The sequence below is a fragment of the Pavona decussata genome, unplaced genomic scaffold, assembly GCF_977016875.1.
Source record: "Pavona decussata unplaced genomic scaffold, jaPavDecu1.1 SCAFFOLD_158, whole genome shotgun sequence".
NCBI classification, from domain to species: Eukaryota; Metazoa; Cnidaria; class Anthozoa; order Scleractinia; family Agariciidae; genus Pavona; species Pavona decussata.
Genome location: NW_028145570.1, coordinates 746,635 through 770,938, shown reverse-complemented (window position 1 = coordinate 770,938; position 24,304 = coordinate 746,635). Strand labels below are relative to the sequence as shown.

Genomic DNA, 24,304 nt, shown 5'->3' with positions numbered 1-24,304 from the left:
TAAAGAATAGTCAGAGGGGCCAGCCACACCCAACAAAGCAAAGCGATCTTGTGCTACTTGTAAGCAAACACTCAGTTTCACCTCCACCAAAGTAAAACAGAAACCCTATCTGGGGAGGAGCCCCTTCCTTGATGCCCTAGCTATGGTTAGAAACTTAAAACATCAGTAAATTTGGGTGAAAAGCTAGCAAGGCAAATTTCCAACTTAAATGTTTACATGTACCTATTCTAAGATCAAGCTCCATTCTAACATCCACTGCTTGTGACTGCAGCAAATCTGGCTCCACTAAGTTCTGAACAGCTCTTGTGACTGATCTGAAGATGAATTGAATATGGTACAGTTATAACTTCATTATTTTGTTCCTGGCAGTGACCCAAATTTGACTGTTATACCATCAGGTAGGGCTTTCATTAATAGGCTTTTTAGCAAGGGCCCAACAAAAATTTTAAAAAGGAAAAAAGTTGCTTTTAAAGATGCTCAAAGCAGTAGCAACAGCAAGATCATGTTCACTGCTGGCTAACTTGCCTGGTGCCCAGCTCTTAATGAATCCCCTACAAGCTATTAGCTAGAAGGTTGTCTGTACAGGTCTGCAGATCTAGAGTTGTCCTAACCCATAACAGCTACAGTATATACAGCTGAATATTTACCATTGAATAAACCTTGATGTTACGGGCAACCTTGGCTGTTGTAGCTGCATCTTACTTACAGAGCAAAAAGCTTGTTATGGGTGTGCCAAGCTCAGTGCAACACGCCTCTCAAAACTCAATGAACTTCGTATACATCCAACATGTAAGCAAGACTTAGAGCCTTTGGAGCAAATTAATTTTTAGAGATGCACATATTTCTTGTCTGTTTTCCCAAGGGGAACATTCCTACAAGATCCATGGTGACTTTAAATTTCTGGCAAAACATGTGTGTGACATACTCATGACAAACAAACAAACACAGTCACAAGTGCATGAGCACTGGTCCTCCAGTAAGCTCTACTTGATTCAAAATTTGTGCCACTTACTGAGGAGTGATTTCAGAAAACTTTGCACGGTAAATCCTAATATTGGAACGAACTAAAGAGGAGACAAAAACAGAGAATATGGTGTGTAAAGGCTGTTTAAAGAGAAACATACATGTAAGCTTAAAACAGTAATTATTGATTCAATTTAGGTGCTGTCATATACACACCATTTTCAATAGTACACCAACTGCAGAGAAATTTATGCAGTAAACATGTCATTTCATTTACATGTACCAACATAACCACAAATATTAATAAAAATCTTTTTGTATTTTTTGTGACTGGTACATCTTCATTTTGCAGTGTTCCAGATAACTTTCAAAATCGGAGAGTTGATGAAGAATTTTGAGGGTCAATGGCTCTGGTTCTCTCTAAATCTTCTTAAGTTTGCCATTCATTTTGTCGGGTCAGGAAGCCAGGCTTCTCAGGTTTTTGACCTGAGACCCTTCTCTTATCTGGAACACTGATTTTGGGGGGCACTTCTTGTGATCTTTTTAATTTAATGCATCAATGGCAATTGATTTATCTCGGTATAAAATTTGCTTGAGGAAAGAATGGTGAAACAAAAAAATGCATGAAGAGATCTGGGTGATGACATTTCAAACGTTAGCCCTTTGTCAGGGCTATGTTTGAAACATTAGCACTCTTATCTCTTTGCGGTGGCCAAAGTTACCAACTCTATCAATAAAACCAAACATTGGTTTCCACTCCCCAACCAACACAGTACCACAATTTCTTTAGAAATTAGCCCCCTTTATATAATGAATGCAATTCACTGTCAGTGGCAAGAGGGTCACCTTATTCTAAAAAGCTCAATAAATGTAAATGTGCTAATTGAAAAGTAACAAAGCCCTTATGTACTGTGTTTTTAAGATACCATTAACAAATGCATAACAAAATTTATTTATTGATACTGAATAACAATAATGACCTTGACCCTAAAAAATATAGCTGTCCCTGTATATTTGACTATTAGCAAAGACAAAGCTGAACACAAACTACTGTGTGCACCTACAATAATAAAAAAATTAATGAACTCAGCAATTCAAAATTCAAACAACAGTTAATGTTGCATTTGAACTACATGTACCACCAATTACATGTACCTTAAGCAGCCATTTTAGGAAATGCAATCCTTAGTTTATTGGCTGGATGGTCTATTGGTTGATGTCATAATCATCATTGACAACAATGTACAATGCAGTGGTTGGTTGGTTTTTAAACAAAACTGTAGATTTTGTGTTACTGAAAAGTCAGGTGGGCAAACTGTAAAGAAAAATAATTTCAAGACTTACTACTTTGACAAACATCAATGACTTCAAACCCAATGTTTTCTCCTTCTCTATCACAATCAGTCCAGATAATCAGTACTTGACAACCACGCACCTCTCGTTCCAAAGTCCTCTGTAAAAAACATGATTGATACACTTGGCAACAAATTACGTCCATTTATTCAATAAAAACTAATTATAAAAAAAAGAATACTCAGCTTTACAGATCAAATGAATGAGTTTTCTTGGCTGAGTCTATTCAAAGAAACACCTCCCCCGCCCCAGATTTGAAAAAGGAACTAATCCAATGAAGAAGCATGAAAGTGAAAGTACTTAAAAATAGAGAGTAACAGATCCAGGTGAAGTGGGTATGTAAAGCCACAAACGTTCAACCAAGGGGCCTTTGTTACAATAGAACACTGATATCACCAGCACTAAACAAACTGGATGGCAAAATCACTTTAACTTACCTTAATAGGGAGAAAGTTTTCCCCAACATACTTTGTAACAGGTGCACTAAACAGTGCTACTGGTGCACAACTGTACCTGAAAAATACAACAGTTTGTGAGAAAACAGCTGTGTTCTCAAATTCACAATAGTTTGTACACACTGTACATACCATTTCTGGTGACTGGCTGTAAAATCTAAGGTCATCATGTGTCCAGATAAGGATGTCATCACCATTTTGGCATTCTGGTTCGAAAAAAATCAAGAGCTCACAGTTCAACACTGCTAAATCAAGATTTCATGTTTACTTAATAAAATTTATACATGTACATGTACTATATTACAAGTACACAATCCCAGAGTTTTTTAATTTAAAAATAACTTTTAAAGAACATGTCAGAGCTAACCAAAGTAGGTGTTAGTCTGAAGCAATATTCTTATTTAAGTCAGCAGCTCTGTAAATTATCTTCACAGGTCCATACAGCAAAATATCATTCTGCCTCCTAATGAAACTAATGTAACTGAAACACATACATACATGTAGTGTCTAATGCATGGAGCAGTCGTATAAGATATACATGTTAGGCTCAGAGTGACACTAGACAGTACTCAGGGCAGGGCTATCATTAGCAGCCAGCAGCCAGGTGTTATGGCCAGCACTTGCACCAGAAATAGCTGGTAACTCTGATTTCGAAAATGACTAGCAATAAGAATACAGGTATGAGATTTTTTCTTTGCTTATGGCCAGCTACTTTCTTGATGGCATTGCCTACTACAATGACAGCCCTGTCAGCCTGCCAATCAAAATTTTCAAATAGGAATGTTGACTCACTCAGACTCACTGACAAGAATCGAGCATAAATTACGTTTAGTGATTTTTGCTAATTAGGTGCGTATCATATGACGTCAGTAAGCTTATCGTAACGCGAGCTTCGTTGATCGGTCAGTCATAAGCTCGTTTTCATAGGGCAAGCACGTCAACGGTGCTTCTGTTATCAAGCCCGCGGAGTGGCTCTTTGATAATTTGCGTTTCACCACCGATGCTTGTATGGTTCGTGGCGGCGCGACATGCCTCAGTCAATGCCTCACGTTTGCCTTCCCGCATTTTGTCTGTTCCGCTGCGACTCATATCTCCGCTTTGGAACTCTTCACTATCATTGTTGCTGTGAAGTTCTGGGCTCCTATGTTGCAACATCAGCGATTTCTCATCTCGTGCGACAACGAGGCTGCTGTTACTGTAATCAACTCAGGCTCCACTAAGGATCCTTTCATGCAACGTTGTTTGAGACAATTGTGGTTTCTTTCAGCGTTCCATGATTTCGAACTGCGTGCTCGTCACCTTCCAGGCGAACATAACTCGTTAGCGGACGCTTTGAGTCGTTGGCATATTCCCTCGTATCAAGCGCAGTTTGCACAGCTCACAACACAGCTCGGGATCAGTTACGTTTTCCACCAGATCCCCGGCGACTTTATCTATTTTGATGTTGACTGACATTATCTGTATCTACATATATAGCTTTCTTCCGTCACTTTCATGTACATTTATGGCTTATATCTCTCTATAGGTTTATTTCTATATATATATATATATTTTTTTTCTTCTTTTCTCCTTCGTTTCAGGGTCCTTCATCAGCATCCCTACACTCGATGCTTTTGCCCAGCGTCTTCTTGATCTTGCCTTTGCCGATTCTACTCATCGGAATATGAAGTCTCACGTTAGCGTTTATACTAAGTTTTGCCGTTCGGTTTCTTGCCCTCCCTTCCCTATTCAAATTCCCTTTCTTATACGCTACGTCGCTTATCTTACCCTCTCTGGGCGAACTTATGGCACAATCATTAACCATCTTAGCAGCCTTAAGCACTTTAACCAGCTTTTAGGTTTTGGTAAGGTCTGGGACTCACATTATCGTTTTCAGTTAGTTCTTCGAGGCGCCAAGCGATACCTCGGCGTGGCTCCTACTCGCAAACATCCTATTACGCCGGAGCTCTTGCTTCAAGTATACCCCTTATTTACCTTAGACACGCCTCTACATGCCGCGATGTGGGCGCTATTTCTCGTCGCGTTTTTTACCTTTTTACGTAAATCTAATTTAGTTCCTGATGCGCCGAATTGCATTTCTTCCAAAGTTCCCTTGCGGTCTGATTTAGTCTTCACCTCCCAAGGTGCCACGCTGCATATTCGGGCTTCTAAGACTATTCAATATCAACAGCGTTCTTTGTCAATCCCCTTGCCTCGCATTCCTGGTTCCCCCCTCTGTCCCGTCACGGCTTTACGGCATCATCTGCGGCTCAACTCCGGTCCGTCTTACGCGCGCTTTTCTTGGTCATTTCCCCCACGCCTCAGCGCTTATTTCCTCTTACGTATCGCCATTTTTGCGCTTTTCTTTCCAAGACCATTAGTGCACTCGGTTTAGTCCCGGCCCACTATTCTCCTCACAGCTTTAGGCGCGGCGGTGCTAGTTTTGCTTTTAAATGCAACGTTCCCGCCCAGCTTATACAGCGGCAAGGTGATTGGCAAAGCGACGCCTATCTCGTGTATCTTGAGATGACTCCTGCTCAAAAGCAACTTGCAGTCAGGACTATGGCTGCCAATGTTCCGCGTTTCTCTCGCCCATAACCTATAGTCTCTCATTTTTTACATATATATATTTAGCTCTTTTTGTTATCACATTCTATTTACAATCACGCCCCTTCAATACCACCCAACTTCGGTTTGGGCCTTTTGGCGGGAGTCTATTGATTCAGCTACGACGTCATTCGCTACTCAGTGTACAGCAGTCGAATCTGACTCAATAAACTTGTTGCCCAAACCTTTCGTTGTGTGATTATTGAGAGCGTGTGATTGAGCATAAATTACGTTTAGTGATTTTTGCTAATTAGGTGAGTATCATATGACGTCAGTAAGCTTATCGTAACGCGAGCTTCGTTGATCGCTCAGTCATAAGCTCGTTTTCATAGGGCAAGCACGTCAACCCAACCCTCCCTCCCACGGGAGTCTATTGATTCAGCTAAGACGTCATTCGCTACTCAGTGTACAGCAGTCAAATCTGACTCAATAAACTTGTTGCCCAAACCTTTCGTTGTGTGATTATTGAGAGCGCGTGATTAATAGACATGTTCTCTCATATGAGAAACGCAGCATTTAAGACTTAAACCATGGACTTTCCCTAATCTAGCACCCTTATATAACCTGATAACTGAAAATATTTTTTCTCAACAGACAGTGGGGAGATACAATATACATACACATATTTCTTTAGAGGATGTCAGTAAACCGACTATTCCCACTACCCCTCCCCCCCCCAAAAAAAAAATAGGGAAGGGGAACAGACTGTAATAAATTAATACATTTCATACTCACTTGCCCCAAAATGTTGTAATCAAACTCATAGATCTTGTTAAACTTTGAGAATCCTTCCCTCTGTGTTAAAACAAGATAATATAAACTGTAAATATAAAGTTTGCATGTACAATCACAGGTATCCCAAGCTTTATGAGAGTTATAGACGAGTATTGTGATTTGAGCGTCACGGCGACCATTGCTTAATGGTGAAATTATAAGGATTTGTATGGGAAAAAACGATTCTTACATCAATTAAAAAATACCAAGGAGTTTTCAATAAAAAATCCCTACCTGAACTCCCTTGTCTATTGTTCTTTCTCCTATGTGGTTTTTAGACCGATTTAGCGTGATTTCATGGAGTTTTAGTTCCATTGCTGTTCTCTCTATATACAGTGTACTTGCATCCGGAGAGAGAAAAGCCATGCATTGCTTTGTATTTGACTTTGCTTTTGGACCGATTAAGCAAAGGGGGGGGGGGGGGGGGGGGGATTTACATGCTTCCCATCGTGGATTGTGGGCAAACTATATTATCAACGTGAGGCCACCAGCCGTATAATCCGACATTTCGAGCAAGAGAAGCAATTCATAAAAGAAATTAACATAAGGAAAACAATCTCCGTAACGGCGGTAGGTTGTTCACATGTCTGACTGATATGACACCAAAAATAACCTACATTCAACAGCAAATTTTGGGAAAAAACAAGAGGTCACGAGAGGTCAATTCTTTTCAGAGCATTAACTTTGAAGATTAAAATGTTGATTTTTAAAATCTTTGGCTTTCGACCAGTTACTTTTGTGTGCCGCAAGAATGATTCAAAATGCTTATTACCACTCATTGTGGAACAGTTGCTGATGACAACCAACAAACAAGGCTCCTAAAATAAGGAATAAGAACGTATGCGCTCAACAAAACATAAATCACACTATTCAGAATAAAGCAACATAGTAAAAACTGTTTACTTGCCAAATTATCTCATCTGTGAAGCGAAAAAATCCATGTGGAACTTCGACTAAAATACACATATCCAAAGCTTTCACCGGAAGTCATTCATCCTCAAGCAATGCACCCCCCCCCCCCCCCCTTGATTTAGCGTGATTTCATTGAGTTTTAGTTCCATTGCTTTTCTCTATATATATCCGGAGAGAGAAAAGCAACGCATTGCTTTGTATTTGACTGCTTTTTAGAATAACTGTTGCTTAATTATCTCTAAAAAATGCCCCACTACAGTCCGCAACTCCCAATTTTCTTTCTGGATTCCAGTATCCCATACTAAAATCTGCTATTTCCGCATAACATGCATCACTGTCATACTAAACCCTCTTACACAAAGAACGAGCATGAACAGAGCTTGAGTCGCAAAATGTATACATAATTAATGTATGGGACCGTGCGGAAATCTTGCCCCGCATAGTCATAAACTGTGCAAAAATATTTCTTAACTTACAGTAAGACTTATATACCTACCCGTGCAGATTGTCCCCTGGACATAATTCTAGACAGTTCCTTTGCTGCATCGTTTTTCTCAGCCACATTTAAGACTCGCAATGGCCGCATAGTTTGCCCTCTCTGCCTCAGTGTCCGCCCGAATAAAACCAGTTTCTTGTTGAGTCTAGTATTAACGCCTGTACTTGAGCAGTACAATAATTTTGAGAGAACTAAGAAAAGTGTCATTTGAGCCAAACTGAGATGCCATAATCTAAAAAATATTTGCTGGCTCTTGTCGAGGATTTCACGATCTTACAGGTTCAAACACGTTGGCGTTACTACACACTGCAGGTGAAATCGAGACGTCCTTGCAAATTAAAACACGATTTTTTCTTTTCTTCATCGCCCGTTCTGATCGCCCGCCATCTTCAAATCATGGCGGCAAAATAATTACCTTACAGAGCATCATGGGAATTATTTTATACATGTACACCCGAATTGCCTTATGTGACTTCTCACATGTTATCCAAGATGGCGTCGAAGATTGTCATTTTGAGCGAATAATGTTTCTGCACAAACTGAAGCTGAAACGCTGGTCATATAAAAACATGGACTTGAACGCACTGTATTATCCAAACACTCACACAACTGAGAGGTAGGAGTAAATTAAATCCATGTGGTCTCAGATAAATTAAGCCTGCGATGCTGTCCACGACAAGATCGCAGAAACAATTTTTCTCTGAGACTACTGGAAAATCCAAATCAAAGTCTGCATCGCCCACTTTGAGAAAAATCAAAAAGAAACCAGAGGAGGAGAAACGAGTCCAGTCTTCACCGAGTGAGAGGGGAACAGAGAAATTGAGTGTAAATGAGATAGTAAGTTTAATTCAATTCTAGTTCAACTTTCACTTATAAGCTTGTGCTCACATATAAGTTTTGTGCGAAGATAGTGAAAGCACGCTAATTCTTCTTGAATTCCTTAACTTCTCAGCTTGATAGATGTAAAGAGAGTGATTGTGGGCGAGTATTTGAGATCAACCTGAACGGACAAGCACTGGCAAAAGTTCCGAACCTTGACGAGGTTAGAATCTTGGTGATTTGAGCTTGATCATAATTACCAAATGGGCGGGAAAAACAGGTGGAAGATATTTGGGTTGAGGTTATGGCATGCGCATTCCCAAGCACAGAGAGGTCCATACACCGACTGAGTGAGAACTACTGTAAAAGTTTTCTTGCCAGGCAACATCCACTGCCAGTGCCAACACAGCTCTTGGCTAAGAGTCCTTTCTATCTTATACCTGCCAACTCTCACGCATTATGCGTGAGTCTCATGCCTGCGGACTAAAGACATTGATCTCACGCATCGAAGACAATTTCCTATGCCTGTCTCACAAATCGGGACGAGTTAATGTTCTAAAAAAGCGTCACTTCATTTTAGATTTGTTATGTATAATTTCTTTTCTCTTTATAACAATCGCAAAAGCTTTCAAATGTCTACAATCCGTTCGAATTGTAAGAGTATGAATATCTTCGGACATTTTCGGCCACGTTCGAAACTCTTCGGAAAATCTTGGGAAGTGGCTCGGACGTTTTCGGAAATCCCGGTCATGACGAGACGAAAATCTCACTCATTTGACTCAGAAAAAGTTGGCAGGTATACTATCTACATGTAGCAGCTGAGTGGTGACCCAGAAATGCCCCCAGGGTTCCTTAATGAATCAACCCGTAGTTTATAAGCCTAAGAAAAATGAGACGACAGTAGGCCTGTTTTCCCTCATGATCAGCACTCTTTGAGTCTGTTCAATCTTGCCCTAGTCAACTGATGTGCTTCGATTATTATTAATGGACAATCTTTCATCACTTGGTAGCTAAAATAAACTTAAGCTAGCCATTTCCATTGAAAGCATTCCCAGAAAAGGGATGTACACATAACTTTTTGGGCAACAAAGAAAGCACTCCCAAGTTTGCCGGATCATGTGTCTTATAGGGGGCCTCGGTCGATGGTAACGGTCGATATGTCGGTCGACTCACAGTCGACTGACGGTCGATATCTCGGTCGAGCCTCGGTCGCTACTCGGTCGACACTCGGTCGATAATTGGGGATGACTCGGTCGATGTTGTACCGCTATGGCAGTCGTCGTATCGACCGAGGTGGCTGTCGACCGATATAGATAGAAATACACCAACACTTCACCGACACATCACCGATACTTCATCGATATTTCACCGCTTACCGGCCGATATATCGGTCGATATTCCATCGATATGTTTTTTCGACACTTCTTCCTTATCTCGATCGACATTCATGTACATCGCGCACCGCAATATCGGTCGTCATATCAATAACGACCGATAGTCGGTCGATAGTCTGTCGTTATCTCATTTGATTCTTCCACCATTGCATCATTTTACCACGTTAGGTCAAGAGAAAGCGCAAAAATATGCCAGCGTATTACACTGTAGTGTCCCGGTTTAACCGGTTTAAAACAAAGCAAAATCCTCGTTCCTTTTTCGTGTCGACCGAGTATCGGCCGATGCATCTACCGATACTTTACCGATACTTGACCGACGGTTCACCGATAAATTGCCGACACTCTGCCGATGCTATCGCGACCGACTGTCGGTCGATCTCTCAACCGAAGGTGATCCAATGATCGGTCAATACGTCGCCTATATAGCGGCCGATGCTCGACCAACACTCGCCCGATACTCGACCGACAATCGACCAATACTCGGTGGATACATCGAACCGAGATATCGACCGTGAGTCGACCGTGTGTCGACCGACTTATCGACCGTTACCATCGATCGAGGCCCCCTATAAGACACAAGATCCAGTTGATTTGCATGCATAATTTGCTGATTTCGTGTGCGAAATGTTGATGGATCTGCATTTGCTTTTCATCTGAAGGCTCAATTTTCAAGGAATTCATCAAAATAAGCAGCCACTATATTTTAGCAGAGGCAATTACTAGCCTTGAGATGGTTTCACTTAGTGTTGTAACATATTTGTAAACACACAAATAATTGTCTGCAAAGCAAAAGCAGGATAAGTCAGGGGCCTTTTTTTTTTGCTTTCTTGGCCAAAAATGCAAACCCTCCTTTTGCAGAAAGGCTTATTTTGGTTTTTGTCTTTCTTTTCCCAATATAGTTTCCCAGATTGAAAATTCTTGATTTAGGATGCAACAAACTAAAGCAATTATTGCCAAACGATTTGGAGAAGAACTGTGTAAGTAACTATATTGGTTTCTTTTCTTTTTTTTTGTTTACATTTTCTCGTACTTAGCTTTCAAACTTAGAATTAAGTGTCTCAGTTTGAAGATATTGGTTTGTGACCCTGTATGTACACTAAGTATGACACAGTCTACATGTACCACACATAACAAAAAATATTTATTTTTCAGGGTTTGTACAGGTCATGGAAAACCTGGAAAGTCATGGAATTTTGTAATTTCGTTTTCCAGGCCTGGAAAGTCATGGTTTTCAATTGTAGGCCATGGAAAATCTGAGTCATTAAAAATTTTGCACATGGAGAAAAATTACAGAAAGCTTTCTTTTAGGGAATAAAAGAGGAAGAAGATCAACAATAAAAAAAAACTAAAAGGAACCAAGAAACAGATTTTCATTCAGTAGAAATAAACACTGCACATTTTGACACTGCAAAATGTGAATGCTTTGTGATGGAAAACTTGTCTTGAAAACAAAATGGAAAAGGTCATGGAAAGTCGTGGATTTTAACAGCCCAAAAGAGTATGAACCCTGTTTTTAGCATACTGGTGACTGCTTGTGCATTGGCATGGAACTCTAACATAATTATGTTTACCATCATATTTGACATTTGACACGAAATTATTAGGACAATAAACCATTTCTTTTATCACAGGATCTTCGAGAACTGAAGCTCTATGCAAATGCCATTACAGAAATCAGTGGTTTAGATCGGTGAGCTAACCCTCTTCTTATAATTAATAATTATAATAATAATTATAATGGTACAGGTAATAACAATAATAAAATGCAAAGTACTTGAGTGCAGTAAGAAGTTAAATGATATTGGCCAGCACAAAAGTCACCGTTCTCACAAACATTCTGCAGGATTGTGCTATTTATCTCCTGCTTGTTTTCTCGCAAAGCAGCAGTACCAAGTGAAAAAGAGAGTTTCTTACTCCAAGAAAAACCTACAGCAATAAATCCAGCCAGATCGGGCAACTTTTTAAAAGCACTTGTTGTGGTCAATTTTTCAATACAAGTATAATGCTATAAAGGTGTAATTATTATTTTAATGACACCATTCATGTACATGTAAATGCTCACTACACTGTACATTTTCAACTTGGTTTAAATTTATTCAAGTCTATGTTGATCTGATTTGCAAGTTTTGTTGGTTCTAATTAAACAGTTAATTTGCATTACACGACTGTGTCATCTCTATCGTGGGAGTTATCTTGGGTACAATAAAATTATTTTTTTTAGGATTACATAAATTCTCACAATCATTTTCATTTGATATTGTTTTTCTCTATGTAGGTGTAAAGAGCTAAATAATCTACTCCTGCAGCACAACAAAATAAAATGCATAGGTAAGATAACCTAAACCAATTGAAGGGCTGGGTGCAAAACTGACATACCAGTGCATTTAAGATTGTTTTTTATTGTTTTGGCTCAGATTCACAGGAGTTTTGGATGTGACCTTGAATTCCTTCAGGAAACGTTGCCCCAATGTGGAATCCGTTTCTTTGCACTTCGTTTGCAAATGATGCCAGTCAATATTGCAAGGTTATCCCAGCACTTTCTTAACATGGGGGAGTAGTGGCATTCTTGTTGGCTTTACATTATTAGCTGCCATAAATTAGCCTGTGTAGGTGGTATGCAAGGAAGCAGTTGATTGAAGATTTCCTGTTCAATAAAGGTTGCTATTTTTCTGGTGATTGATTTCCAGGAAAAGGTCTCCAACATGTGAGAAAACTCAAAGTGTTGCGACTTGACAACAACCGTCTATCTAAGATAGATTACAGAGAAATTGGATGCTGCTCACAACTGACTGTTCTTGACATTAGCTGTAACAACATCACAGATATTTCTGTAAGTTACACAGTGAAAATTATACAACTGTATCTAGGCCCTGTGTAGGCCCAGTTGTTCAAAGCTTGTCTGATTACATGTATAAGCTAATCCTGGATTAATGTGAACTTTGATTCCAGGTTAATAACTAATCAATAAAGATTCTCCAAAAGACATTTGGGTTTTCAAATAGCACTGATTCAATTTTTTTTAAAAAAAGCAAAAAAATCACAGAAAGACATTCTTCATGTTAAAACAAGTTGGCATGTAAAGAATTAGCAAGATCCTGCAAAGAAAAATTAATAATATATACCATAGATTGTCAAATCTTGCATGCTTACTTTCCTGATCAACAGTATCTGCAAAAGAAACCCATTTCCCCTTAATTTGTAAAGGTTGTACTTACTGATGTAGTAGTAATTAGTTAAGTTTCAACTGGCTGTTCAAGACAGCAGATGTCAAAATATTTATCATAACTTTTGGGTAATTGTTAGTTTTAATTTCATTATCAGTATCACACACAAAAAAATTAGGCATTAAATCTAAGCAAAAATTATCTTAAAATGCTGTTAAGTAAAAGTGGTTTTCTCAGACTTAAATACATGTTCTGTTTGTAGGCCCTGAATGCTCTCCCTGCTCTTGAGGAGCTTGATTTGTCAAATAACAAAATCACCAAAATTCCGGACATGGGAAGGTGTAAGAAAGTGAGTGTAACAAAGTATGTAATTCAATATGAAAAATGGTAATCAAAGTTGTGGTATTTGTAAGTTTGAACATTCAGTGTTTTTTAAAAGACTTTTGAGGATTTTGTTTTCTTTGTAAGCCAAATGTACAGTTTCAGAACAAATCAATACCCACCAAATGGAAGGTCATTGGAAATTTGTTTGTGGAAGGGGCTCTTGCAGGCCAAAATGTTAGAAGCAAATTAGTATGAAGCTAAACTGGAATTTGCTGGTGGGGAGGGGCTTGCAAAACAAAAAACCTTCCATGGGGGGGGTATGGATATTTTCTGGAACTACACATTGTAATAATACAATGTAGGTATTGTAATGTTGATGTTATTAATAAGTTAGAGTGCCATCATAATGTACATGTAAATAAAGGTGAAGGGGTATTTACAAGTAGTATATCCATTGGTTCTATTAACAAAGTGCTCAATAAAATGTTTTGCTCAATTTCTTGTAGATTCAAGAGCTAGATATTTCCAGAAATCACATTTCTGACTTATCTGGACTGAGGGGTCTCCCTATTCTAACTGTAAGTATTGACAGAGGTAAAGCTCCATAATGATTATTCTTAATAGTTCTAAGGCAGGTCCAGGCAGGTCTGCAAGTTAGCTTGACTGGTTGCGTGTGTCTGAGTTCTCACCAACCAAAGAAATCCTATGTGCTCGATACAATGGATGCAATGAAGTGGTATGGACGATTTTTTATTGCCTGTCCTGGTTTGGAAACAAATGTTTGGCTCTCTCAACAGAGCTGATAAGGTAGATTTGGCCACTGAAAAGAGATTTGAGTGCTGAGGTTTCTAGCGTTTAGCCCTACATCATGTGAATCAAGGAATCAAGTGGGTTGTGTGTGGTTTCCATATTGAGCAATGGAGCTTCATGCACACTATGGGTGGGAACAAGGTAACAGGTTTTTCGCAACAGTCTGGTTGCGTATATAACTGCGAGAACCTTTTCTTCTATTAAGAAAGAATTAGTTGATTCAAAAACGTTTGTTGATTCCATGGGGATTCAGAAGGGTGGTTGAGTTTGTGACCATATCAAATCAAAACTACATTGGGAAGAATTTAGTCAGGTTTACATCATGGTTTGAATTTACTTTTGCTTTACAGTTCCTTCTATTTTTTTTTTCTTTTCTGTTTTTTCCTTTTTTTTAGATTTTAAGGGCAGAAAATAATGGCATCACTTCACTTGATTCCTTAGGAAAATTAAGGTAATTCTAAAAATAAGTTTGAAATTGTTCCGTTTTTTGTTGATAAATTTAAATAACAGATTTTAATCAACAAAATATGTAGTCTGAACAATTGATAATTGTTGATCATGTCTTTTTTGTTGGTAAATTAAATAACATTTTAATCAACAAAATATTTAGTCTGAATAATTATTGTTCTGCAGGTGTCTACAAGAATTGTATTTATCTAGCAACAGAATATCTGAAATAAAGGTACATGTAAGCTTAATTTTGTGTGAAGTATAGTATGACTGTGTGCAGCCTCCCATTGTTAGTTGAGAAATTGTTGTCTCTCCTGTTTGTTGAGGCTCACAAAGAATTTTTAGGGAGAAGAGAACTGCTTAGCTATTTCCCAGGCCCCAAGGATGAGAAACTATTACTTTTCCAATGACTAGAACCTTGGATAATTTATTGTTTATCCACTAAACTTAGATATACTTTGGAGGTTTGGCTTGTGAAGGTAGTAAATATATGGCCATGCCTTGTGCCGGGAGTAACACACTGGACTGCAACTTAAGCTTCTGTGAGTTGGTGGCACTTATATCTGGTGCGGAGTTGCATTGAGAGGGGTTAAGGGGGGTTGGGGGTTATATTCGGAATTGTGCACTATGCATCACCAGGCTAGTTTATTGTCCCATGTTATGCCACCTTTTTTTTGAGGGGCGGGAGAGGGGGAGGAGGGGAACAAAATGTGCCTAGTGTAGTGACTAGCATCACTCCTTGATCAAACAACGACGAAAGGTTTTGATTTTTAACAAATTCTCCTAACTAGTTTAAAGGACTGAGAGAATTTTATCACTGACTAATTATTTCTCTATTTGCAGTCCCTTCCCAGTCAGTTTTCTTCCCTGGAAATCTTAGATTTGTCAAACAATATCATTGAAAATGTAGAAGAAATGGTAATTATTGAAAAAAGTGTTTCTGGATTGCTTGTATTTGTATTATCTTACATAAAAAATAAAATTTGTAACATTGTTTGTTTTCTTTTTGTTCCTTCTGTCAGTTTGTATTGTGTGATGTTTCTATGCTTGTAGAGCTGAGTGTGATGGGTAAGTCAGATTCTGTCTACATCTTGCTGCTTTACTTTTCAAGTCTCTAAACATTCAGTGAAAGAGTACTAACTGTTTCACAGTACAGTCAAACCTCCTGTAAATGTACACCCCCGGGACAAGTAAAAGTGTCTGCTTAAGAGAGGTGTCTGCTTTTGGGAGGTTAAAAATGTAGTGTTTATATGTAGCTGAGAACATGACCAAGCGTCTACTTACAAGAGGTGTCCATTAGCGGAGATGCGACTGTATTGTTTAAAGCTGTTAAAAGCCACCCAGTCAAATTTCGCCAAATTAATTTTAGTTCCACATCTCAAACTTTTGGTTTTCATTCTTTTCCACCCTGCAACAATTTGTTAAATTTCCAAGATGGAGTATGCAAACAGCAAAGTTCAGTCAAGGATAAAATTCGAACTAAAATTACACTGAGGTGAAATGTATTAAGCATCTGGTCTAATGCTATTGTGTAGGGAAAATTTCTAAATGGTACAGAATACTCCAGTTTCAAACCTTAATTTTTTGGGATCTGTATGTTTTCAATCATTTTCGTCTCGTCCAAGTATTGCATTATAATTTAATAATTATTAGTTGCATGTATGATTTCTGGTGTGAATATGTAGATGAGCTCATGCGTGTTATATCCAGTAGCTGGCCTCCATTTTTAGCCTGGGTATGGTTGGTTGTGTTAAATCTGAGTGATAAAATTTTGTGTCTGAGTTAATAGACCAGTAAGACTGATGACGTTTTGCCGAACCAATAAGATTTCACAACTCAGATTGAACTCCCAGCTGACATGTGTCGAGGTGCGTGCCCCGACTCTGATATTTCATAAGAGGGTTAGCTTCTAAAGAAACTGTGGAGCTGCATCAGCAGGAGAGTAGAAAGCAATGTTTGGTTTAATTAACAGAGTTGATTAGGTAATCTGGCCACCGCAAAGAGATTCGAGTGCTGACGTGCTGAGCCTTTTAATTATTTTTCTTATTCTTACTATTATTCAGGAAATCCTTTTGAAACCAGAGACACAGTTATGTAAGTACACTGCTTCATAAAGGACGGTGCCTCCTAATACAGAAGTATTTTTGCACAGTTTTATGGCTATGCGGGAAAAGAAGATCTTAGCATGGACTACTGGAATGCAGAACGAAAAATGGGGGTAGCGGGCATTTTTTAGAGATAAGTAAGCAACAATTGTTCTAAAAAGCTGTAGGATAGAAAGCAATGTATGGCGGGTTTTTTTTTTTTCAAAATTGAGGCTTTATTGCCCAGTTGAAATAATGTGGTGGAACATGTTAGGCCTGGTGAATAAATAAGAATGATGTATGTATTTTAACAAGTATAATTAATCTGCCCTAATTTCCATTTTGGATACCAACAGCACTTGCTAAGTTCTGCTTTCTCCAGATAGTTTAAAACTGCGCAAAACTATCCCTGCAGTAGTATGCACCACCCATGGGAAACCTGAGTATCTCAAGATTCACAGAACGTATGCGCAGTAACAAAAGCAACCCCTCGTTAACAAAGACGTTTTAACTTTAATACATTAAGCTATAAATCTTAACACACAAGGCATTTATAAAATTTGTTTAAACTGGATCATTCACATCAAAGCCAAACAGCTGACCATGGCTGCCCATGGAAATGCACGAGTACGCATGCGCGAAGGACCCCAAGTGTAAGTACGGCATTACAGTCTCTTGTCATTTTTATCAACTTAACCTCCCCAAGTTGAACTTTACAGGTCTTTTCCAATTTTTTTTTTTTTTTCAGTTGTCAAAATCAGATACATCAAAACGTACCATCACTGGAATTCATTGATAAAGTAAGTCATTTAGATGGCTCATAAACTGTTGGCCAAATCCGCTTGTCGGTCTCCCGTCAAAACTGAAGAAGCAAGGGTGTGCAATAAGGGATAAGGCTGGGCTAATACTGATACCAAATAGGCGATATCATCGATACTGGGGTCAGTTTTCCTGAAAAATATCAATATTCCCCAGTGAAAAATGCCGGTTGTTTCAACACCTTTAGGTTGCGTTCGATTGAACGTATTCCGGAATAAGATTAAGCGGAATAGCTGTTAAATTTCTCTTTTTAAGAAATTTGGGAGGCCATTTCTGCAAACTATCGCTGACACATGATAATTTAAGAGCCGTCTCGTACTCCAGTAACTCCTAAAACCTGTTATGAATGAGGGATTTCTTGTCATCGTTGTGTGTATTCCTATTCCGGAATAGGGTCAATTGATCGCTAGCCTGCGAACGCGACGTATTTCCGGCTATCGTTTCTTGGCGGAGAGAAGCGACAGCCTGGAAATACGTCTGCATTCACAGGCTAATCGAACGCACCCTTAGAAACATGTACAGTTTACATGGCAAAGTTAAACAATGTAAGTAGTGGTGTGTATTATGTTATTCGTTGCGTTTAAGAAACCTAGTTGAATGGCCTTACTCCCACAAATCTCCAGTGTCTTATTGGTAGAGTATCCAACCTAGTAATTTGAAAGTCATAAGGTTCGACCTAATGTTGGAAGAACTCGGAATTCCTTTTTCCGAGTATGCCTGTGTCACTGGCTAAAAAGATACATCTATAAAGGGAAATCTTGTTTCTGTGAAGCGTAATTTTTGTAATCCCAATACAAGAATTTTAATATGTTCCGGTACAAAAGTCATTCTTTTACGCTTGTGATACCTCGACGAATGTAGTATCGTTGTCCCTTCGATTTTCTCGACTCGTCTATGGCCTAGGTACTACGAGTCACGAACGATGGCGTCACACCAGCGCATTGATATCGAAAAGGTGCCCAATAGGCAAATATTGGTAAATATTGTGCTCTCATTGGATTGATTTGAAATACTGGTATCGACTCACTTTTGATGACTGGTGATTTTCCCACCCATTGTTTTGCCATTTTGGATCGGGAATAATAATAGTATAAAATTCTTTGACATGCGCAAAAACAATAAAATCGAATTTTGGGGGAAGAATTGTCGTCACTTGCACTTTGCTTTCCCATAAAGCGGTCCGTGAGCTTGGCCGTGAGCTAAGTGAAATTGTAGTTTCCTGGCTCGGTAGGGGAACGGCAATTCGGCGTTTGACTATTTTCATTTTTTCCCAGGTGTCACTCAAGAGACCCAGCACGGGCCATTCACACGCGCCACCTCCCATGAGACCAATGTCTGCATCACAAGGTGAGTTCAACGCAGTCACGGCAGTTGGCTGATGGCTCTGTCAGTGAAGCCTTTTTGTTTTTGAAAACGACTGTCAGGCCAGACAAAAAGAGAAACGCTTACAAAGATTTTCCTTTGTTTGTTTGTTTGTTTCTTTTTTTTCTTTTGGATGAATTTTGTTTGTTCTTTTTGTTTTGTTTTTGAAGTTGTTCACTTGGAAAAGGTTAGGTAACTTGCCAGTGCTAAAAGGAAAAAATGAAATTCCGTTTTTACTTAAGAAATTGTTTAACTTGGAAAAAGCAATCATTGCCTGCGAAATTTCACGTCAAAAACCTTTAACTGAAGGATCAAAGATTCAAAATGAGAAATACCATGTACAGCGTAGTGAAAAAGTACATAGGAAAGTACTGCTGGGTGGCTTTCATTTGAATGGCCACACTTTAGGATTTCATCACTCAATTATTAGAACTACTTTAAATAGCTGGTTAAGGTCCAAGCACAGGAAAGCACTTTCAATAGCTTTCATTTGCGCAGTCACACCATGCGTGGAGTTTCGTTATACTACATTAAAATCAGCAGCATACTGCCGGTGAGTTTTCACAGGTTTTTACGTTGTGCTTTGTTGTCTCTTAGTTCTTAGCGCAAAACAAGTGGAAGAGCAAATAAAAGCAACATTACTGGAACAGGAATCGTTTGAGGCTTCGATCACGTCACGGTGAGCGTATTTATTAGCAATCACTCTTACGACTCTTAACAGTTAATTGTGTTAATAGTAATGATGATGATTGCAAATAAAAGTTTTAAATAAATAAGATTCCATGTTTTTCCGCGTCTGGCGCCGGTTGCATTTTTCCCGTGTTTTCACCTGTTAACTATTCACCGCTTGTATGTTTTCCCGCGCTTGGTTTCTATGACATGTTTTTCTCCATTTGGCACTAGTTGGATTACTTATCCGTTCCAGTTCTGATGACGGAAGCTCGTTGCATAATCTGCATTTAACCGTATAGGTGCTACTGGCCTCACGACAATCATCAGGGAAGCACTTTATGCTCTATCTGTCTTACTTAGAACAGAGGCCAAAATTCACCCCAATTTTATTTACGATAGAATGACATCTTTTCGAACCAAATAATCGTGTTCAAAGTCTTTACGTAACTTTGTAAGAAAGCGCCCTTTCGTTATTTTCCCTATTTCTCACTATTTTTGGTTAACTATTTTCTCAGGTTTAGCATGGTAAAAGATTTGTTCGAATCGCTTCCTTTGGAGTTAAACACCAATTCCCACAAGTTATCAGGTAGGGTAGTTGACGCACAAAACGAGTTTATGACGGAACATGCGAGTGCCACGCGCGAACATTTATCTCCTCGTGGAAAGTCGTTTAACACGAAGTGGTCGCCATTCTGAAGCAAACAAGGCATGATGTCTATTGTAATTCGATATCCAATAACTACCCAAAAATCGTTTCGGAAACATTGGAGCTCTGTATATTCAAGATATTTGGTAGAAAATTTTACCCATCAAATTTAAGGCTCTAAAAACAATGTGAATCACGCAATCACTTCTGAATTTTCAAACATTTTCAAAACAGCGCGTCCAATCGTTTTAGAGTGAACGACACTCAACCCGTTTTCCAAAGAAAACGTATCAATATGGACGATGCCTATTTCTCTTTCTGCATTGCAATTTTTCCACTTCTTACTATTAAACTAGCAGGAACAAGCTTCGTTGAGGTTCCCCTGTTGCTCAAGTTTTCAAGTTTCAAGTTTCTTTATTTCCGCACACTAATTTACAACATAAATGCAAGGAACAGGGATTAGAAAGTGTGGAGGTGTGCTCGTCCTTGGAAGGGGAAAAGTGCCTATCCATTTTGAGAAGAAAAAAGCTTTAAGCAAATGTTACGTTCTGTTGTTTCAGAGGCAGCCATGTTGGATTCGGACACCGTGAGTTTATCTAGACCGAGTACCGCTGGGGAGGGGAGACCTAGCAGTCGATGCAGCAGGTGAGTGGTTTGCAGTGCCCACAGGTCAAGCTCAGGAGTTTTGTGCCAAGTGCCATCGAGGCGCTTGGGGCCTGGGCACGGGCGAGATGAGGGAAGGACAACTCCGGTCTATCAGATCGGAAATGAAAAGCAAAAGGACTTTGAGAAAGTGTAGTGTGGGTTAAGGGGGTTAGGATTTTTTGTCTCTAGACTAGGTGATGTGTTGACCGCTGTTTAACGTCGTTAACTGTCGTTTTTCTTCCTCAGTCGAGCAAGAATCGCTGAAGCTAGAGCATTTGCTGCGGAATACTTTCACCCTGGACAAAGCTGACTTCTTCAGTGTGATTTGCTGTTCATTGAATGATATCACGAGTTCCCCATGACCTGCCTGTGCCAGGGAAAGTTCCTTTTTGGATACGTGACAGGAATGACATATATTGAGCGCTTTCCATTCGACCAAAAATTCCGGAAATTCCGGGTTTGGGAGCGAATGGAACAGACATTTTCCGGAATTTCATTCCGAAATGTTGAGTGTACCTCGCGAGGTTGGCCTAAAATTCCGGAAAATCGGAATAACCGGAAAATTCCGTTCCATTCGACCATTCCTGCTCGCGGCCAGCTTCTCAGAGCCCGGAAATCGAACTCAGCATGGCTTCCAATTCTTCCACTGCACCAGAGGAAAGTTTTGGGGGTGGGATGGCAGCTCGCCCAGATCCATTCCCAAGTGGTATCCTTCCTGTGGGCATGACGGCGCGAGTGAACAACTCGCAAGTTTCTCTTGTCATTCTGAAGTGACCCTTAAACTCGTCAGGAAAATCAGAGAGGTATCGTGCCCTCAAAGTAGTCGCGGACTCAGTTTAAACTGTTTCAATTCCTACACATGTAGGAGCTACCCACACTGAACAGCGTTATGTCGTTGTCTTCGTCCAATACTTCGCTTATTTCAACTTCATAGTCGTCGAGCAACTCTAAAGCAAGTAAAATAGACAAAGAGTCCGCCATTTTTTGATTCCCCTGTTTATTTGGTATTTTCGCGCGAAAATTGGTACGTGATGGACTGGGACGGCTTGGTTCAAACCAACCGGAAAATACTGTTCCATTCGTCACATGGAATACTCGAAATTTTATTCCGGAATTTTTGGTCGAATGGAAAGCGCCCATTGTCTTTGAACCAATCGGAGACAAAACTAAACCAGTGACTAGGCTTACGTAACTTTTTTCCGCAGTCGGCAACGGGCATCGTATGGATGTTTTCCCGCGCCTGGCACCGGGTACACGTTTCCCCCCCCCCCCCCCCCCTGGGCACTAGGTGCATGTTTTCCCGCGCTTGGTACCGGGTGCATTTTTTCCCGCCTTTAGCACCGTATACACCGGTTACATGTTTTCCTATAGTTAGCACCAGTGACATGTTTTCCTGCTCCTTAATATCGACTACTACAATGTTTTTGCTACAAATACTTCTTGCTTAGTGTTCGAGCTAGTTTATGACGGAAGAGAGGTCGTGATATAAGCTACCCTAAAATCCTGTTGTAACAGCTGAAAAAATACATGTTCGTCTCCGACGGTCGGTTTTTGTCTTAAAACCGGGGGAGTTTATATCCAAGGGGGAGAGGGAACTTTTAACAGGAATTTTACTGCATTCGAACGAGTAGTCTTTAAGGTTATACCTTCAGAGGTGTCTCGCGTGCAAGCGATGTAGCACGTCCAGTTTAAACTGTAGATACCTAAACCCCTATATCAAATTAAAGCTTATAGAGCTGGCTATCCAACTATACCAAGAATTTTGAAATAAAATGAATTGTCGAATTTTTCACGACCTCTAAATGCGAGCGTCCAAATCACCTTTTTAAAGCTACAAGTCAAAGCGAATTTTGTTTCTCGCTAATTTAATTTGCCCCTCATTTTCCGGACCCAAAGCGCTAAAAAAACGTGTCTGCGTTTTCACATATTCAATCGCAATGAAAAGTTGTAGAACGTTTTCGAAATAGTATGAAAAAAATGCGGAGTGATCGTACAAAAATCGCTCTCGGAGAAAAAATATTTCGAAAGAAAAAATCCGCAGACACGTTTTTGTTGTTTATATGTTAAACTAGCTACTTTCCAAATTTGACGGCAAACGATCAAATTTCCTTTGAGTTTTAGCTCTTTGAAGTGTCTCCTCCAAGTGAAAAAATTGATTCGAGAAAACAGCGCTAAAAGTTCGGCAATTCGTTTTATTTCAAAATTCTTGGTTTAGTTTGATAGCTAGCTCTATAAGCTTTAATTTGATATAATGGTTCAGGTATCTACAGTCTAAACTGGACGCGCTACATCGCTTGGACGCGAGACACCTCTGAAGGTATACAGTAACCTTAACCTGCAAACTCTTCATGGAATCATAGTTGAAGTGGAAGTTATCTATTGACACAAAAGAAGTATAAACAAGACGTTTGTACACATGTATTGTAAATAAACTGTAAAGGTTAATTGTCTATTCATCCCTCAACATAGAATAAACTCTCACATAACCGAAGCCCAACATTCCTACTAGTTTGTGCTCTTCTTGATAGTTTCTATCGTTCGTATTTATGAGAGCAACCTTTTGAAAAAGGAAACTTTTGAAATCACACCCGTTTGGAGGGGTTTTATTTAGTGACGTCTTACGCCGATTGATTGGAGTGATTTTACCAAAAAAATTATGGTTTGAGTCGATGGATGATGGAAAATTATTGCCTGGTTAAAAGCTGAAAGTACTCTTCCGCGCAAAACCCGATCCCATAGAGAAACTCAGTTCGATGAGGGTGTTGAGGCCTGAAAAAGAGGCTGAATAAAACGTATTGGTAAAAACTAACTCATTGGATAACACAGTTCCAGAGTTTTGATTGGTTTACTGGCCATGGTATATTAAACAATTATTCTACGAGGGAGCGTTGGATATGAGATGATAGATAGTCAACTATCACCTCATATCCAACAAGCGCGAGTGGAATAAGTGTTTTATTAAAAACAATCATGAAATGTTGCTAGATCTTGCTGATTTTGCTTTGCAAGAACAACCAGAAGACAATTTAATGCTCGCTAATTCTCGCGCATGATATAATGGCTTATACCATGGCCGCTAAGCCAGAACTGGATTATACAATGATGAGAGCCATTATACATGCCCCACAAATATGGTAGTGGTTGCTTTTAATAAAACAGTTATGCCACCCGCGCGCGAAAAGTTGCAAAGAATTCAGTTTATTCAGAGAAATTAGTCAAACTTCTAGTCAAGCAAAGCTGCCGAATCGAGTAGATTTCTTTCCCAGATCAGTAACAAATTTTTCAACATCTGTTAGAAGTGAATTTCTTGAGCACTTCTTTTTGAAAAGCTTACTGCTTCTTGTGGCGACTGTTAGCTTACTGCTTTCAAGAAGTATTACGTAATACGTGATGTCCATTCCTGTATGTAGTGGTTGATTTCTATGGTCATCGAAAGGACAATGCTGTAAACACGTTCTTTTCTGTTTTCAAACGCTTGTTATTATTTTTTTTTAGCGGCAGGTTCGCAGGATAGATTTACTCAACATCAAACTAGCAACTTTAACATCAAAATTAGAAAAATGTTTTTAATTTTTA

The 24,304-nt window shown here is 39.3% G+C and overlaps 2 protein-coding genes and 1 pseudogene across 3 annotated transcripts in view; 2 read left to right on the top strand and 1 right to left on the bottom strand.

The window, feature by feature from the left end:
• The window catches only part of LOC146465006 (DNA topoisomerase 3-alpha-like), a 29,883-nt gene extending 21,952 nt beyond the window's left edge, over positions 1 to 7,931 (bottom strand). The window contains exons 1-7 of the mRNA XM_085129040.1: positions 7,540 to 7,931; positions 6,093 to 6,152; positions 2,904 to 2,977; positions 2,754 to 2,829; positions 2,308 to 2,416; positions 1,013 to 1,064; positions 223 to 314 (exon numbers count right to left, since the gene is read on the bottom strand). Coding sequence (XP_084985166.1) covers positions 223 to 314; positions 1,013 to 1,064; positions 2,308 to 2,416; positions 2,754 to 2,829; positions 2,904 to 2,977; positions 6,093 to 6,152; positions 7,540 to 7,746 — 670 coding nt within the window. The 5' untranslated portion in view covers positions 7,747 to 7,931. The remainder of the gene's footprint in view (positions 1 to 222; positions 315 to 1,012; positions 1,065 to 2,307; positions 2,417 to 2,753; positions 2,830 to 2,903; positions 2,978 to 6,092; positions 6,153 to 7,539) is intronic.
• Positions 3,717 to 5,810, top strand: LOC146465007 (uncharacterized; annotated as a pseudogene).
• A 99-nt stretch (positions 7,932 to 8,030) lies between the features above and the next one.
• Positions 8,031 to 23,178, top strand: LOC146465005 (uncharacterized). Of its 2 annotated transcripts, XR_014868399.1 has the most exons (20): positions 8,031 to 8,376; positions 8,492 to 8,581; positions 10,652 to 10,729; positions 11,384 to 11,442; positions 12,028 to 12,080; positions 12,440 to 12,582; positions 13,179 to 13,265; positions 13,747 to 13,818; positions 14,446 to 14,501; positions 14,684 to 14,732; positions 15,344 to 15,418; positions 15,523 to 15,568; positions 16,564 to 16,594; positions 17,333 to 17,384; positions 18,678 to 18,750; positions 19,363 to 19,444; positions 19,953 to 20,023; positions 20,644 to 20,728; positions 20,975 to 21,978; positions 22,017 to 23,178. XR_014868399.1 is itself a non-coding variant. In XM_085129108.1 (19 exons), exons 1-19 carry the CDS (start codon positions 8,203 to 8,205, stop codon positions 21,036 to 21,038), a joined length of 1,440 nt encoding a protein of 479 aa, XP_084985234.1. In that variant the 5' UTR covers positions 8,031 to 8,202; the 3' UTR covers positions 21,039 to 23,178. The 2 variants fall into 2 exon arrangements, 1 of the variants encoding a protein (XP_084985234.1); XM_085129108.1 differs by having other exon boundaries at positions 20,975 to 23,178.
• Positions 23,179 to 24,304: the final 1,126 nt, after the last annotated feature.